Source organism: Ananas comosus, linkage group 6, assembly GCF_001540865.1.
Source record: "Ananas comosus cultivar F153 linkage group 6, ASM154086v1, whole genome shotgun sequence".
Classification (NCBI taxonomy): domain Eukaryota; kingdom Viridiplantae; phylum Streptophyta; class Magnoliopsida; order Poales; family Bromeliaceae; genus Ananas; species Ananas comosus.
The window spans coordinates 2,149,144-2,166,460 of NC_033626.1; the positions used below are offsets into that span (position 1 = coordinate 2,149,144).

The 17,317-nt window shown below is 37.8% G+C and overlaps 1 protein-coding gene across 1 annotated transcript; it reads right to left on the reverse strand.

The window, feature by feature from the left end:
• On the reverse strand, window positions 3,346-5,704 carry LOC109712188. The gene is made up of 3 exons (XM_020235620.1): window positions 5,420-5,704; window positions 4,541-4,592; window positions 3,346-3,501 (listed from the first exon to the last, which is right to left on the reverse strand). Exons 1-3 carry the CDS (start codon window positions 5,691-5,693, stop codon window positions 3,498-3,500), a joined length of 330 nt encoding a protein of 109 aa, XP_020091209.1. The 5' UTR covers window positions 5,694-5,704; the 3' UTR covers window positions 3,346-3,497.

Consider the following 17,317-nt stretch of genomic DNA (forward strand, 5'->3'; position numbering starts at 1 on the left):
GAGAGAGAGAGAGAGAGAGAGAGTCCGGCTACTATACTCTTATGAATACAATCGCCCTCGTATTCATAAATTGTTTTCGATGATAGAGCTTCCAAATCGACAATCCACACCGTTAAATATTATCTAGAGCATTTAAAACGTCTAGAAATCAAATTTTATAATTTTTCGACATCATTTACCTTATGATCAAAATGTCACAAAATTGACAATTTTTAAGAGCCGGTATGAGATATTTGCTAGTTTAAGGGTGAAAAAGAAATCGGAATAGATTGAATTTTGATAGAAAATTCTATTCACTACCTAAATAAAGATCAATAACTCCGATCTTAAATTGAAGGATCCAATCATCTATTTTTAGGATGTAGTTCGATTTTAACTGTTCATTTTATACCCGCTTGATGGACTTTATAATGATTTTGAAAAATTATGAAATTTATTTTCGAGAAGTTTCAAATACTCTAGATCATTTTTAACGGTGTGGATTGTCGATTCGAAAACCCCAACATCAAAAACAACTTATGAGTACGAAAGGTTCTATACTCACAAGAGTATAGTAGCCCTACTTTAAATATATATATATATATATATATATAGAGAGAGAGAGAGAGAGAGAGAGAGAGAGAGAGAGAGAGAGAGAGAGAGAGAGAGCTAGGCTCCTATGCTTTCGAAAGTAAGAAAGCCTCCGTGCTTGTAAGTTGTTTTCGATGATGGGACGTCCGATTCGGCGATCGGTTCCGTTAAACATAATCTACGCTATTGGAATTATCTAGAAACCAAATTTCATAACTTTTTGACTTCGTTTGTTTAGTAAACTAGTAGCATCAAAATGAACGGCTGAAAATAAAAATCTCATAAAAAATAGGGATAAAGGACTCAAATTTCAAATCGGAAGTATTGATCTTGCTATTGACGTTAAGTAGAATTTTCTATTAAATTTTCATCTAATTTGGATACTTCTACACCGTTAAACTTAAAAACGTGACACATCGGCCGTTAAAATAGTCATTTTTGAGACCTTTTGATCGCTTGGTAAATGATGTCAAAAATTATAAAATTTGGTTTCTAAATAGTTCCAATAGAGTAGATTATATTTAACGGAGCCGATCGTCGAATCGGATTTCCTATCATCGAAAACAACTTACAAGCACGGAGGCCTCCGTACTTTCGAAAGTACAGAAGACTTACTATATATATATATATATATATATATGTATGTATATAGAGTTGGACTGGGCTACTATTAGTAGCAAAATCACATTGTTGCTACCAGTTTTTTAGCCTTTGGATCAACTCTTTTCATTGTTTCTAACCATTGGATTAAATACTATAACCCAATGGGGACCACTCAACCCTAGGGGGGACCACTCAACTCTAACCGACTAATATCATCCTGACCCTACAATTTTTCATCCAAGGGTTAAAAACTTGATAGCAAAAAGAGCGTTTTACTATTAATAGTATTCAATTTTTCAATCCATTCCTTAACTTTAGGAAGACTATGCTCAAATGATCCTAACTCTAGGGTTGAAATGTCATAATATTTCCATCATTCTTTTCTTTGCATTCTTTACTATCACTTGTGTCATATACACTACTATATTCTTGGACTCATGCCACACTTGTTTTCTAAGTGTTCAACATACCATAAGTGTTTCCACTATACTAATCATATGCCACTCGATCTAATATATATAGATTGTCCACGTCACATATCATAGTTCATATGTCATTGTTTTTCAATGTCGAGTTCTCTAATTCACCTAGAGTTTATCGACCCAAGTTCAACATGCATGTGTCATTTAACATAATCCACAATATGTCAATATACATTCATCTAGTATATTCTACAATAAATCAACATGCACTCATTCATCATATTCCACAANGAGAGAGAAAGGAGTGCTCTCTTCCTCCCTCTCCTTGCGTGTGTGTGGCGTGTGTGTGTGTGTGCATTCGGCTGAGGAGAAGAAGAAAAGGGATTAAATCCCTTTTTACAAATCAGCCCCTCAACTTTTACACTATTCACTCCCGGGCAGCTGTTTAGCAGTTCGGAACAATTGGAGCCCTTCTGAATGTTCATTTGAGCTCAAATTTGACAGGCAGGCTCAGTTTAATGTACTGAGTAAGAATATATCTTAAGTTTTCAGTTTCGACCCCATTTGGTCACCGAAAACTGTGCCGAACTGTAATCTTTATCAGATAGTTGTCGGATTTTATTTCTCACTCTACGGGTGTCAGAAAAATATGAAACTTAAATCTAGCCTCATAAAAATATTTTTGACTTATCCTCCAATTTTCATAATTTTCTGAGACTGTGCATTTTCTGCTAATTTATCTGTCCCGTTTTCAACAGAAAATTCTATATCTTCTGTTTTCAATCCAATTTCAGCACAAGTCACTTCTGACTTATGTTTTACTCTTACAAATCCAATAAAAATAGTTTCTCACACTATTTTTATTTATTTTTATTTTTATACCAAAATCTGGTATGTTACAATATTACTCGCATCACGTTGCTGAGCGGCATGTAGAATGATCTCTTTTGCAAGTATGAGCAACATTCGACCGCGCATGATATGTGGGAGGCTCACAAAACTAAATTTGGTGCGACTTCGATCACAAGGTTGCGCAGCCTAACAATGCGGTTTGACAGTTATAAGAAGCGTCCCGATCAGATCATGAAGCAGCACGTGAGAATATTGTCAAACATAATTCGCGATTAAAGTCGGCTGGCGACATCTTGATTGATGAGTAGTTGATCCAAGCTATGATTCGCTCACTTCCCAATTCGTGGGAACATATGCAAGTAAATTTGACACATAATGAGTGTTAAAACCTTTAAGGACGTAGCACGACATCTGGTGTCAGGCCCCAGGATCCCTTTTTTAAGCCATTTTGAAATTGGGCTATCTTTTGTAGATTAGAGTCTGCGGAAAAGCGCCCATTTTTTTTTTTAATCTTGACCCAGGGATGTTACAGACCGCCACAAATACAAGAAATTCTCCGTTCTAGATGGACAGAATCTCTTCTATATTGCACGGTGTAGCACATAATACAAGTGACAATCATAACATCCGCTCACACAAACAACAATCATGAGTCACAAGAATTATCATTTCAAGTTTCACATTCATTCTTATTAGTTAAAAGCGCCTCCCATCCGAAGAATTATTATTTCAAGTTTCACATACATTCCTATTAGTTAAAAGCATCTCCTACCCGAAGGCTTTACTTTGAAATTCTAGTTTTATGAAAATACACGAATATTCCAAAAATCATGAGTAACCAAAAACTCATAAATACGTCATCCAAAAATCCGTGAATAAAAACCATCAACTGAACCACATAAGAACACTACTAACAGGTATAGGGGGTAAACTACATTATCTCATGTACATAATAAGCGTCAAACCAAAACTGATACCGTAAGATCGGGATCTCTATCTCACGTTATCTAGTATCATCTTCATGCACCGTCCCAACCCTCACCGCCCGAGCTACCTGAAAAAGAGTCGGGGATGAGAACATGTAAACAAGTTTTTCCCTCCCAGTGGGTACGGGCTGAGAATATATAAACAAGTCTCCCCCTCCCAGTGGATACCGCAAGTCGACGAAGGCAAGCCGTACATACCGGCAGACGGAAGGAATAAACAACAGTAGTACCAAGTAAATCAGATGTAATGATGAATAACAACTACTGATAGACACAAAAGGAGCTACTACTATAAAGCGAAATAATAAAGTAATGGACAACTGAAATCAACAATGAAACTAGTACAATAGTAACAATAACTGAACTAGAAGCAACTATCACTATGGTACAAATAACCACTACTATAAGCAAAGATAGAGGAATGTCGATGCGTCAACTGAAAACTGATAATACAAATATACCCAACAACTGCCATATTGGTTTAAAGACCTCAGGTAAGTGTCACGCCGCTCTAAATGGCATATAACCCTAGCATAAGCTCCTAGGCTCACGGGTTGGCACTCCTAACCACTTTTTCGGAAAAGAACAGCCTCTTGTGGTGGATCAGACCACTGGTGTACGTGAAATGCTCACGAGCAATAGCAATCGATGCAAATATGCTCAATGACGAACGGCGGCAACAAGCCGAAAGAACAGTCCGCAACCATGTCCGACCAAATCAGGTCTAATATTTTCAAAGGAATGTCACAATGTCACTGACCTATTAGGTCTATAAAGCCGTATCACCAAGTTCGAAATGCCATCTATGATAAGGTGATGCAATGATAATCAATCATTGGAATGCTACTCTACCACTAGATCGAATATGATACTACAAGACAAAATAATCGTAGAATAGACCAACAAGTGCCAAGTAGTGTGCAAGATACTCAACATCTAATCATGATACTATCAGACAAGGTAACTGTAGAGTAGATCAATGAATACTCAATGTCGTGCAAGATATTCACTATACGTGCATGATAAAGTAGGCAATCATAAGAGAGAAGAAAGGGAAGAAGTCACCGAGCGTTTCCCGCTGAACCGACTTCGGATCAAAGTACCCACCTGTATCTGAAGCTGCACCTAGCTCCCAAGGTGTGAGAATAGTCGACCGGACCTACGATGGCTCCACCAAGTCAGGATCCAATCCTATCAACTTAAAACACATCGCTCACAGTCCCAAAACCCCTCGTGGAATCGGTTTCCCAACATCGATCCCCGTGATCGCTGGGAATCTTGAAAACACATCGAGATGTCCCCGAGACCCACAAAATATCTCGAAATGCACCGACTCACACTGGGAGTCACCCGTTGTCTCGAAACACACCTATTTGGGCGTCCGGACAACAAACACAAGTCTCCAAGTCAACTTGGCCGTCGTCGATCGATCATTCACTATCGGGCTTTCGAAGTGTCCACTTTGGCACCAGAAGCCTCCGCTGCTCACCGGTCACCTCTGAACACGCGAGGCAACCATGGCGGGCAACCAACAAGGTTAGGCAATGATTTTCGAGGCAACCACACAGCCGAAAACCCCTCGCCACGCGAAACCATTGAAAGTCAAGGAGAAAAGTAAAAGAAACAAGATATTTACAGGAGATTTTCTGTATTTTAGCCATTTTCAAAATACATAAAACTTTTTATATACATAACTTTTTCTAATAATGTAAATCATATTTGCTTGATTATATTTTAATTGTAATATATTTATTATTAAAATTTAAATGCAGTACATATGATATTGGACATATTAAGAAGAAAAAGAAGAAAACATGGCTATAAGCCTAGTTAGTTAATTCGCGATTAATACGCGAATTATTCGCGTACTTTTAAAAATACGAATTAACGGGGCGTCCCGTATTTTTCCGAAAAATTAGGAAAAAAATGCGATTTTTTCCTAAAAATAATTATTCGTGAATTATTTGCGATTCGTGAATAATTCACCCAAAAAATCGGCGATCGACCGAGGGTCGCGTCGTCGTCCTCCGCCGCCCTCGCCGGCGCCAGGAGCAAGGGCCACGGCTGCGGATCCTGTCTCGTCGCCGCTCACGTCGTCGTCGTCCTCCGCCGCCCTCGCCGGTGCCGGGAGCAACGCATGCTGCGGATCCCGTCTCGCCTCCACAGAAAAATAGAAGATGAACAGGAAAAAAAATCGGGACTCATGAGGCATGGATGGTGCGTGCGGTCCACGAGGCCATTTCCACCTCGTGGACCGCATGAGGGGAGGTCCACAGTTATATATTCTCTCCCTCCAGGTGTCCAGANAATTTGTAATTATTTATTAATATTTTTAAATATATAAATCTTATATATTATTAATATATATTTATTATTAATATATGAATATATTTAATTTTTATATATATATTATAATAATAATATATATAGTATATTAATTATTATATATTTAATATATAGCCGAATTTTTGATTCCGGATTTTTAATTGGTGAACGTATAATATCCGTATAAATCACCAATCCGAATAATTACTGAATCCGTTTTTTAGCCGTATTTTTTAACGAATTTAAAAATTAAAAGACGAATTTTATCCGAATTATACCCGTACCGAATTTTTGCCGAATCTGAATTAACTAACTATGGCTATAAGATGAGAAAAAATGGCTATAAGATGATGAGAACTCATTTCCTAAATCGAATCCCAAGATTAGAACATTTGAAGGTAGTTTTAATTCCATATTCTCTTGGATGTCATAGAGATTTTGACCGAAAGGATCACATGCATTGAACCGACTAACAAATATTAGGAACTCGATTGAAACTCAAGATAAAAAGATTAAGGGTCTAATTGTTGTAATTAATTAATTTTTTTTAAAAAAAATTGATTTAAATCTAATAGGTAACTAAAAGATTTAATTTTAAATTAGTTTAAGCTAATTGGATCCATGCATTCCCTCTTATCTATCCGGAAAAGGGGATACGTACCCCGCTTTCTCACGAGCTGTAGGATCATGGATTTCGCTTTAGTGGAACGTGGCACAATTGTTCTTTGGACCATCAACTTATCATAAAAGGAGAATAAAAGATATTCATTAATAAAAGTACAATCTAACTAATAGAAAGAAGAAGATCCTTTTGTCCCTTTCTTTTCTCCTTTCTCTGCTCTCTTTTATTTTATTTTCTAATGTTGAGATTTTGAAAGTCGGATTGACATTCAATCAAGTACTCCTTTGAGACCATACAATCAAGGAGATTAGGATAATCCGAGGTGTTGTATTGCTAGAGCAGTAACGCCAGAAACTCGTATGTGGAGGAGCTAAAGTTATTTTAGGACAGTTAATTGTACGCCTCACCAGGCTATTTTCCAAAACTCTTGTCTTTTAATTTAGTTTCGTTTTTATTTTAATACTTATGTGTTAGTAGACGTAATAGAAAATCTATGAAGGGAAATTAAATTCCAGAATTCAATCCAATACTAACTACACCAATACAATGTTAAAGAGTTAATTGAAACTTGCATGAAAGGTGAAGGTCCTAATTGAGATAATAAAGAGGTTAGGAACTCGATTGAAACTTGGTAAAATTTTAGGGACCGATCATGTAATTTACCCATTTTCATTTTTGAGCTTGATCATCGCACTATGATGAAATTTCTATTTAAGAAACCTAGTTTATGAAGTATTAATCACTCTGTATGCATTAAGCTTCATGACGAAGAAAAAAAGCCACTTGTAAATTCAAAACATGGGTGGGCGTAAATTTTATAACTTACACATTTATTAGTCAATATTCTCACACTAATCTCATCATTTTTTTTTTGACATTAAAAATTTTCAAAACTATCTAAATTTTTGGATTAATGTGTCAGATCTACGCTGATTTTGGAGTGTATAAGTAACATTAATTAATTCTTTAGCATAAATTCATCTTCTCTCCATATTTGAGTTGCCATAAAGGCCTTAAGATACGGAAAAACTAATATCATACAACAAATTAAGAGTCACGTTCACGTTGGATAAATAAAACTCGACCTCTAATTCAATCTTCTTTCATGCGTTGCTTTTGAAGCACTTGGAAAAGATAGCAAGAATTAAATGATTCCAGAATTGGTTGGTCCTCAATCTGTACTCAATCATTCACCTCCTTGATTAGTCACGAAGAGTGAGCGTTGCTAAAACAAACGCATCTTAAAAGGATCTCTTTATACGTATTATTTTTGTCGTGTCAATCATGTGTGACATATTAATTTGGTTGGTATCTAATTAATTTGTATTTAAACTTTCTCTGATAGAGAGCATTTTGCAAATGTCCTACATATGTGCACGTCATTGGTGTCCCCATATCGTTGCTATATATGTAGTCATCACTTGATTTTGTGCGCAAATTAAGTAATTTTGGATGCGTGCATGTCGTTCTGCTCTGAATCATAATACAACTGCAACAAGTGGCGAAACAAAAGATCATCACCTACTCTGCATTTGAGTTGGCCATCTTGATCAAAACTTTGTGTGTGTCATTTTGCACGAATTAGTTGATAGCGTGCAATCTCTTCTACATGTAGAGAGAAAAAGGATAAAATTCCAAAAACACGTATTGCTATTCAAGTTCATGCAAAAAAAAGATTTTCTTCATTATCTTCTCATGCTAAAGGACAGATTCGAGCTCTCCAATATTGACCATGTACATGAATGTATGGCTCCCTTTTTATGTTCAGATTCAGTTTAATTGTTCATGCTTTCCACATCACGAAAGCGAGGGTTCGACCTTGCAGTTAATACGTGTATATGGATAAGGTATAGTTTGGTAAAGCTTAATTTGACATTCTAGGTTTAGCTAGCACACTATAAAGGTTTCATGGTTGGTATTGGAAACTTATATTTGCAATCTAGTTGTTTCATATTTATATTTAAATTTATTTCTAAATAAAAAATGATGTGGTTACATGCAAACCTTTCGATGAAAAAAAAAAAAAAAAATAGGCATGCATTCTTATTTCTCAAAATATTGCCACCTCGTGACAAACTCTAGAGAAATATTATTAAGGCTAGTACTAGCTAATTGTTCCCTGCAATTGCGATTTTTAGATAACTTGCTAATTAGTAGATGTGCAATGTGTTGGCGCATGCATACAAAAATAAATATTAGGCTACATAAGAATAAAAAGTGCCGAAGAGTCGATCAGTTGCAAGCTGATGTTTGAAAATCTCGCTTTCTTTAATTAAGAAGATTTAAGTCCTTTGCAGTTGACAAAACTATTTAACCCATGGAGTAGAATATTAGCTCGTTCCCTTCAGGACACAACGGTTCGGCTCTCATTGTATAGTTTTATCAACTTTGCACAAATAGATAAGGTCAAAGCTTCATTAAGGAGGATACCTTTAGTTTTTCCCTCTCTCTCAAGTAGAATAGGAATAATGGAATTTCGGTGAGCTGTGTTGTGTTTGTTGCGTGCTGAAAAGAGTAAACTAGGGCCTTTATAAAGACTTCACAAACTTAGATGCTATAAACATCAAAAAGTGTTTAGTTACACAACTTAAAGCTGATAGATTATAAAGAATTATAGGCGGCCATTTGGTTCGGGGTTAAAAAGGGAGGGGGTTATAAGGGGTTAGGGTTATCCACCCCCCTATTTCCAAACACCTTTAATTTTGTTGGGGTGGGGCACCCTCCCATGGAATTAGGATGGGATTACCATCCAAATTTAATTTTTAAATTTAAATTTATAATTTATATGTTAAATTTAAAATTTAGTTTTTAAATTTAAATTTTAAAATTTGTAAGTTTAAAATTAATATTTATAATTTTTTAAATTTAAAATTTGATATTTTTTAATTTAAATTTAATCTTAAATTTAAAATTTAGAACTNACCATTTGAAGTGTTTAGAAATCAAATTTCAAATCTTTTTGACATCATTTGCCTAAGGATCAAAGGGTTTCAAATTTTAGAATTTTAATGGTCGATATGAGGCGTTTTCTCATTTAACGGCATAAAGATATCCAAATCAATTGAATTTTTGTTAGAAAATTCTTTAAACTATTTAAAACAAGATCTATACTCTTGATCTTGATTACAAGACTCCTATCATCATTTTGTAAAGAATATTCATTTTCAGCCGTTCATTTTTGTGTCCACTTGATGAATAAGAGAACAATATAAAAAATGTATGAAATTTGATGTCTAAACACTTCAAGTGGTATAGATCATGTTCAACAGTGTCGATCATCGATTTGGAGGCTCCATCATCGAAAACAAATAGGAGGCAACGGAGCTCGTTTGCTATCGATAGTATTCTAGCTCAACTCTCTCTCTCTCTCTCTCTCTATATATATATATATAGAGTCCGGCTATGGTGCTTGTAAAAGTATTAAGTATTTGGTGCTTGTAAATTTTTTACCGTTAGATCTACGCCTTTGATCATTTTCACCCGTTAGATTATACTATTCAACCAACCACCCACTCAACCCTAGGAGCCCCACATCATCTTAACCGCACATTTCTTAATCCAAGAGCTAAAAACCTACAAGCACCAATGACTTGGTACTTTTAAAAGCATAGGAGCTCAATTCTATATATATATATATATATAATAAGTGCCTAGGAGTCATAGGAAAGTGAATATAAAAGTTATGCAGTGCATAGATTACGTGAAGAGTTGTAACAATTTATTTTCTATCTCCAACATGAATGGATAGGTTATCAAAGACAAAAATTACTATTTTTCGTATTTAATAATAAAATGTTTCAATACAATTAATGCACGAACACACATATCTATAAAAATACAACTAAGTTTTATATATTTTTTAACTTAACAAAAATAAGTTTTATAAATTTTTAACTTTATTTAAAAAAAAAATCATACCTTTCAACAGTATATACGTCAACACAAGGTATATTAATAAATTAAAATTAAAATTAAAATTTAAGATTTTGTGATAAAATTATTCATTGTGCACTGGAATTCATGTAGCAAAAAGGGAGACTGATTGTTCCCCATACGGCTATGTTTGGTTAGGGTCAGGGGGAAATACCCCTTTTGCTTTCTATTACGCCCCTTTATCGCCTTTATAATTTATTTTAATTAATTTCAAATAAATCAAATGAATGGTCAAATTGCTTACTAAATTACATTTTCTAAGGTAATTTATAAACATACTAAAATCTGTAAACTAATTTGCTCTTCTATATTTAAAATAATACTAGTCATATTTAATTTTAATTAGTTGTTAAATTATAAAATTAAAAGTATACTTTCACAGTTATATTCAAAATTATATTATTATATAGTAATTCCATCTCTTTCTTATTTATTGAATTTTATTTTGTTACTATATTCAAGGGCAAAATTGTTATTTTGTTTAACTTTTATCAATTCAATTTCTTATTCCACTATAAATATTCAAACACTATAAGAGATATCCTCTGGGAACAAACAAACAACATCCAACCGTAATTTAGAACCTGTTCCAGGTTATCCTAAAATATCCGTTGTTCTCGAGAACAATAAAAGTTGGAAAATGCTTCTTGTATGCTTCTTGTACACCCAAAAAGGGCGTACATCTTACTCCCGCAATTATAGGATTAATAAAAATCGAATTTGTTTTTAGTAAAATTGAAAAAAAATTGATATGATAAAAATGATCTTAGAATGGAATGGGTGTAAAATGTACACCTCACTTTAAGGTGTACCAATAGCATTACTTATAAAAGATATCCCTCAAAATTTAGTTATGAAACCAAAAGCAGCCTATTAGATAGATAGATCTTTTAGTAGCCATTTGGTTTTTCGAAAAAATGTGAAAAAAAGTTTTTAAAGAAAAAGGTTTCATGGAAAACTCTTTTTCTAATATTTTGCCCTTTCGGTTTAAAGAAAAACAAGTATTTTGAGAAAGCAGGATCGAAACTAGCATTTTCACCTTTTGAATTTTTTTAGGAAAACAAAAACACTACTTTTCCAAAAAGAATATGGCTAGAAAAAGTTTTTCATAAAAACTTATTTTTCTTAGAACGAAACGGATGGAAAATCGGAAAAATAGTGTTGTTACATTTTATTAATTAAACTATTGATTTTTTACTTAAGCATTCATGGTGATGTTACATGTGAATTAACTATTCACTTAACCTATGTTTTTGCAACGTATACCTATAACTCCCTTTATGCTCTATTAATTGAAATCTAACCTATGACTTTATATCCTTATAACTTCTATGCTATAAGCCTATATATAGAGGGCTTCTCTATTCACTTCAACATAATATAAAAAAGAAAACTATAATATCTATATTCTACTTGAGAGAGAGAAGGACAAAGAAAGGTGTTTCTTTTGGTGGAGCTTTGGGCTCATCTACTTGTGCAGAGTTGGTGAAGCCACACGACGAGGGTCGAGCCGTTGTATCCTGGAGGGGACAAATCAGTGCTCTGCTTCATCGGTTCAAAGGCTTTGCCAACCGCAGAGGGCTTGAATCTCCTTAAAGAGAGCGAGATATCCGTGCCTCGGCTTGATCGACTCGTTGATATTTTTTAAATTATTTTGTAGCTAACCTCTATTTTTTGATATAATACGACAACAAATTTTTAAGGAGTAGTTCAGAATCGGACGAGCAACAGCTGTTGAAAAAACAAAAAAAAAACAAAAAACAAACGAAAAAAAAAAAAAAAAAAAAAAAAAAAAAAAAAAAAAAAAAAAAAAAAAAAAAACTGTTTAAACGACTACTAGCAGAGATCTCAACAAGCCCTTTCTTACGAGAAGCACTTCAAGAGGTGGAAAGGAAAAGTGTTATTCTATCTCAATTTACTTAAAGTTGCATATGTTCTACAGGAGAAGAACCCAAAGAAAGTAAATAATCGATATAAAATGAAGACGAACTTCTCGGAGCAGCTATAAGAAAACTGAAAAGTACGAGAAGGATGAGATAACTGTCGGTATTTCTTCTTAACTGCCTTTCGGATATCAATTTTCTATGATTATTATGAAAATACTTACTCCTCTGCAAAGAAGATTTGGAAGGCATTGCAGCTAAAGTATTGTATATACCGAAAATTCGAAAAATAAAGATGTGAACTTTAGTCAAATTGACCAAAGTGCAGGACGGTACACTTCGGAAGTCGAAGGTGTTAAATGATTAAAAGCGACGTTACGGGAGGTTTTGAGAGCTATAGAATCAAATCTGCATTCTGACAGTTTTGAGCTCTCGGGACCGGTCCCTGTAGTGGGAGAGACCGGTCCCGCAGCGTATGAAATGAGACAGCCAAAAATCGGCTAGTCCTGAGAAATTAGCTCTGGGAACCGGTCCCTGCCTAAGAGACGGTCCCGAGAGACCGGTCCCCAAGAGAGACCGGATGCATCGCGCGCGCGGCAACTCTGGCTGCGCTGGGTGCGACACTTCGGGAACCGGTCCCTAGGAGAGACCGGTCCCGCCTGCGCGAACTGCCCAGTTCGGGCAGTGTATTAAAGTGAAAGTTGAGGAGTTTATTTGCAATTAATACCCAATAGCTATGGTTAATGAGGGGCTAATGAGATTTTCTCTTCATTCTCACCCTCTCAACACTCTCTTCTCTCCCTCTCTCTCTCTAGAAGCAAAGGAGGAGAAGAAGAAGAAAGAAAGAAGAAGGAAGGAAAGAAAGAAGGTGAAGAAGAAGATCAAGAGGTGAAGCAACTTCATCTTCTTCCTCTCTAGTGCAAGAAAGAAAGCTTATAAGGTGAGCTTTGACCCTATTGTATAAAAACCCTAAAATGGGGCTTTGAATAAACCTAGAAATGGTTTTAATTGGATTGTATTAGAGTCTTTGAAGCTTTCTTTTTGCTTCTTGTAGAGATCAAAAGCCATGGTTTAGCTTGGAGTGATGCTTTGCCCTTTAATGGTGAAATCCAAACTAGGGTTTGGAATTGAGCTAGGAATGGTTTAGATAAACTCTTTAGAGTATATTGAACTACATTTTGCTTCCCAATGAGATCAAACCCTAGGTTTTGATATATGTATTGGAGTAGGGCCCAAAATTGGGCTTTTGCTCATGGGGATTTCTAAGTGCAATTGACCCTCTAGAACCTAATTGGGGTATTTCCGACGCATTGGTGCGCTCGGAATTAACGTTACGAAAGTCTATCGAAGATATGGGTAACAATGGCCTAAGTTGGTTCGTTTTTGCCGCACGGTGAGAAGCGAGAGCTCACAACATCTCAAGGAAAATGTCGAGCAACTAAATGACCTTACGAGTGTGGATGGTGCTTCTCAACTCATTGAAATTCTCTCTATGCCTAATGTGTCATTCATTTGAGCATTGTATATAATTGTTGCATGCATTTTAGGGTAAAGTAATTATGAAATGTAATAATGCATGATTGTAAGTACAACTTGCATAATATGATGAATGAGAACTATGTATTAAACGTCGAAAATCCTATGTGAATGCATGAGAGAAAAGTGAGCACCAAAGTGAAGCAAGAACAGAGTGACACAATGACTTAGATCAGATGGCATTCGATTAAGTTAACGTGAAATGACACTAGAGATAGTGTGCAGGTAAAGAACCAATGTAATGTAAGAATGATGAAAAGCAATGCTTAAAGTTAAATAATATGGAAGTAAAGAAGATGAGTGCTAGAGGGTAGCAAAAATAAAAGAATTGTAAAAGAATGTGTTCGCATGAGTTTGAACAAAAAGTGATGAAAGCAATAGAGCTAGTGTAAAATCAAGATTGAATTATAAATCTTTTTGAGTTAAGGATGATGATATACTTGCTATTAAGTCCGGTGCTCGAGGGCGGTCGCTCCTCGGGCGATTGCGCTCTCGGAGTTTGGCATCACGGTTGGAGTAACCCAAGGACGGTGCCTAGCGGGTGAGTCCTGCGATGAATGGACTTAAATGTGTAAGCAATGTTAATGTGCGCGAAACCTCCGCGGTTAGCCTTAAAATTAAAGAATAAAGGAATAAAGAACAAAGAGCAAAGAACAGAGAACAAAGAGATAACGTTTGAAAAGAAACAAAGAATTTTGATAATCTGCATTATTTAATGTTGAGCACAATTTCCTGCTTTATTGTTCAGGCATATTAGCATCATGTATAGATTGTTACTATTGCAGCTAATTATTCATTATGCTGAGTAGCCCTAGTGGGAAAGTCGGTGATTTTACGCCCGAACCCATGTAGACACTTGTTGTAATTCTCCAACCCACTAATTGCATCAAAGCGGACGGACGAGCCGCGCGAAGCCACCGAGTAAGGTTATGCGCCTCTAGTCAGAAGGCCACCAAAGTTTGGATTTCATTTTGTAGTAAAATACACTATGATCATCTTTGTTACATGATGCGTAAATGATTAAAGAAAAGAATGTATATTATATTTTGACGATAAAATGTGATGTAAGAAAGAAATTGATGAAATAAAATGTAAGGAATTCGAATATGAACAAGACTGAATGCAATGTATATGATCAAAACATGAATAAGTACAATGAATGTTTAGTTTTTTTTTTATCATCGTGGCTATTGCTTACCCTCGTGTAAGCCGTTTGTGTATGTTTCCGCTAGTGCTTTTCTCTATTGATGAAAATGTACATGTGATGAGCCTTGGGCGGATAGGAGAAACTCTGTCCGTTCGGCGTCTGTTTGACGTGCTCGGGTCGGGCCAAATTGGTATCGGTCCCGGGGCGTGACAGATATCGTGGTATCAGAGCCAAGAGTGAAAGAATAGGAATGGACCTAGGGACTCTTAGGATTGGAAGGCCTTAAGGATCTAGGAAACGTGAGTGACGTGGGATCAAGTTAGCGAAAGCATGTGATTGGGTCAAGATGGGACGTCTCTAATGTGATTGGAGGCTAAGCTTAAATTTCGTTTATCCTCTACTTCTAGTGTTGTGTCGGGCGGCCGACGACATGACGCTTGAGGCAAGGATGAATGTGTATGTTGCTTATGGTCAAGTAATGTTGGTCAAGTGACTAATGCGAGTTGCTTCTTTTCAGGAAGCAATGGCACCTCGACGTCGATCGCAGGCAAGGTCGATGCCGGAGGAAACGAATGCGGTGCCCGACCAATCCGGAGCAAGTGGCGACGGAGAGCTTAGGGAACAAATGGCCGCGCTTATTGGCGTAGTGCGGCAGCAGGCGGAGTCTGTTCAACGCCAAGGGGAACAGATTCAGCGGCTCCAGGAGACCTTGGAGCGCCAGCAGGCGGCGGCGGCCCAGGCGGGTGTCGAGCATGTCGCGCCCCCTGTGGTAGTGCCGAGTGTTGTTGAGGGAGCGGCGGCAGCAGCGGCTGTTCCAGTTACGGTAGTACCGGCCGGGTCGGGAACTTCGAATCCCGATAGCGCGGCAGTCGATGGGGAGCGAGAGCGCACTTTGGCGGCTCTCATTCAGTTCAAGAAGTTCGACCCACCTACCTTCGAGGGCAGTTTGGTGGAGCCAGTGGTTGTGGAGTCGTGGATCGACTCGATGGAGACCCTATTCGAGGACCTTAATACCTCGGAGAAGGATAAGGTGTACCTCGCCATCCATTGTCTTGAGAAAGCGGCAAAGGTGTGGTGGAAGCAGTGAAGCGGGATCGTCCTATCGACCTTCCGCTTATGCTGTGGGAAGAGTTCAAGAGAACGGTGTTCGCGAACTACTTCACCAACACGGTGAAACGGAGACTACAAGAGAAGTTCCGCAAGTTGAGACAGGGCGATCGGTCGGTGGGGGAATACGAGCAAGAGTTCTCCCACATCATAAACTGTGTTCCCGATGTTGTTCGTGATGATCGGGACCGGGCGGATTGGTTCTTGCGAGGACTCCAACCCCAGATTTATGAGAAAGTGCAAATTTTGAAGCTGTCGACCTTTGCGGAGGTCTTCGATAGAGCCTTGTGGGCGGAGCACGGTAGCGCCCATGTACGTGAAGAAAGGGAGGCTATTGCCGAGTCGAAGGACAAGGGCAAGAAAAGAGCGGCGGGCGATGCCGGGGGGCGGCCAATTGCTAAGAAACCCCCTCGGTATCCCCGACAGCAGGCGAGGAATTGGAGACCACCTCGATGTGTTATTTGTGGTGGTGAGCACAAGGTGTCGACTTGCCCGCAGCGCGATGGCAAATGTTTCAAATGTGGTCTACCGGGACATCTCATCCGGGAGTGCCCGACATGGACGTCGTCTGCGCCAATGGCGGCTTCAACACCGTCTACCCCGAGACAGCTTGCGGGGTTACCACCAGCTATGTCGGCTCGGCGCCCGTCGTCACCGCGTCAGCCAGAGGGATCGAGAGCGCCTAGCGGCCGAGTCTTTGCCGCTCAGGTGGAGGAGCAACAACTTGCAGCACCCGACAACGTCGTGGCAGGTATAATTGTGATTAAAGGCACTAGAGCTAGAGCAGTGTTCGATACAAGCGCATCTCATTCGTTTATTAGCACATCATTTGCTAAGACACATGGCATTGAGATGGTGTACAATGAGGATTACTGGTGGGTGAACGCCCCAAAACATTCATTCAGTGTTCATAACGAGTGTTTGGCGTGTCCAGTGCAAATAGGCGATTGGATTATGCCGATTGATCTGCTAGTGCTAGATAAGATGTGGGGATTCGATGTTATCTTGGGGACCAACTGGCTCTCCAAGTACTATGCGATGATAGATTGTGAAAGCAAGGTGATCACTTTTCGTGAGCCTAATTAAGAAGAGTTATTCTACCAAGCGTGCAAAAGTAGGCGCTTCGTGGCGACTATATCGTCTGTGAGGGCGAAGAGAATGATCAAAGGAGGGTGTAAGGCCTATTTGGCAACCATGGTGGATGCTCGAAAGGAGTACCCAGAGTTGGGAGATATTCGAGTAGCGTGCGAGTTTCCGGATGTGTTTCCGGCGGAGTTACCAGGACTGCCACCGGACCGGAAAGTTGAGTTTGTCATTGACTTGATTCCCGG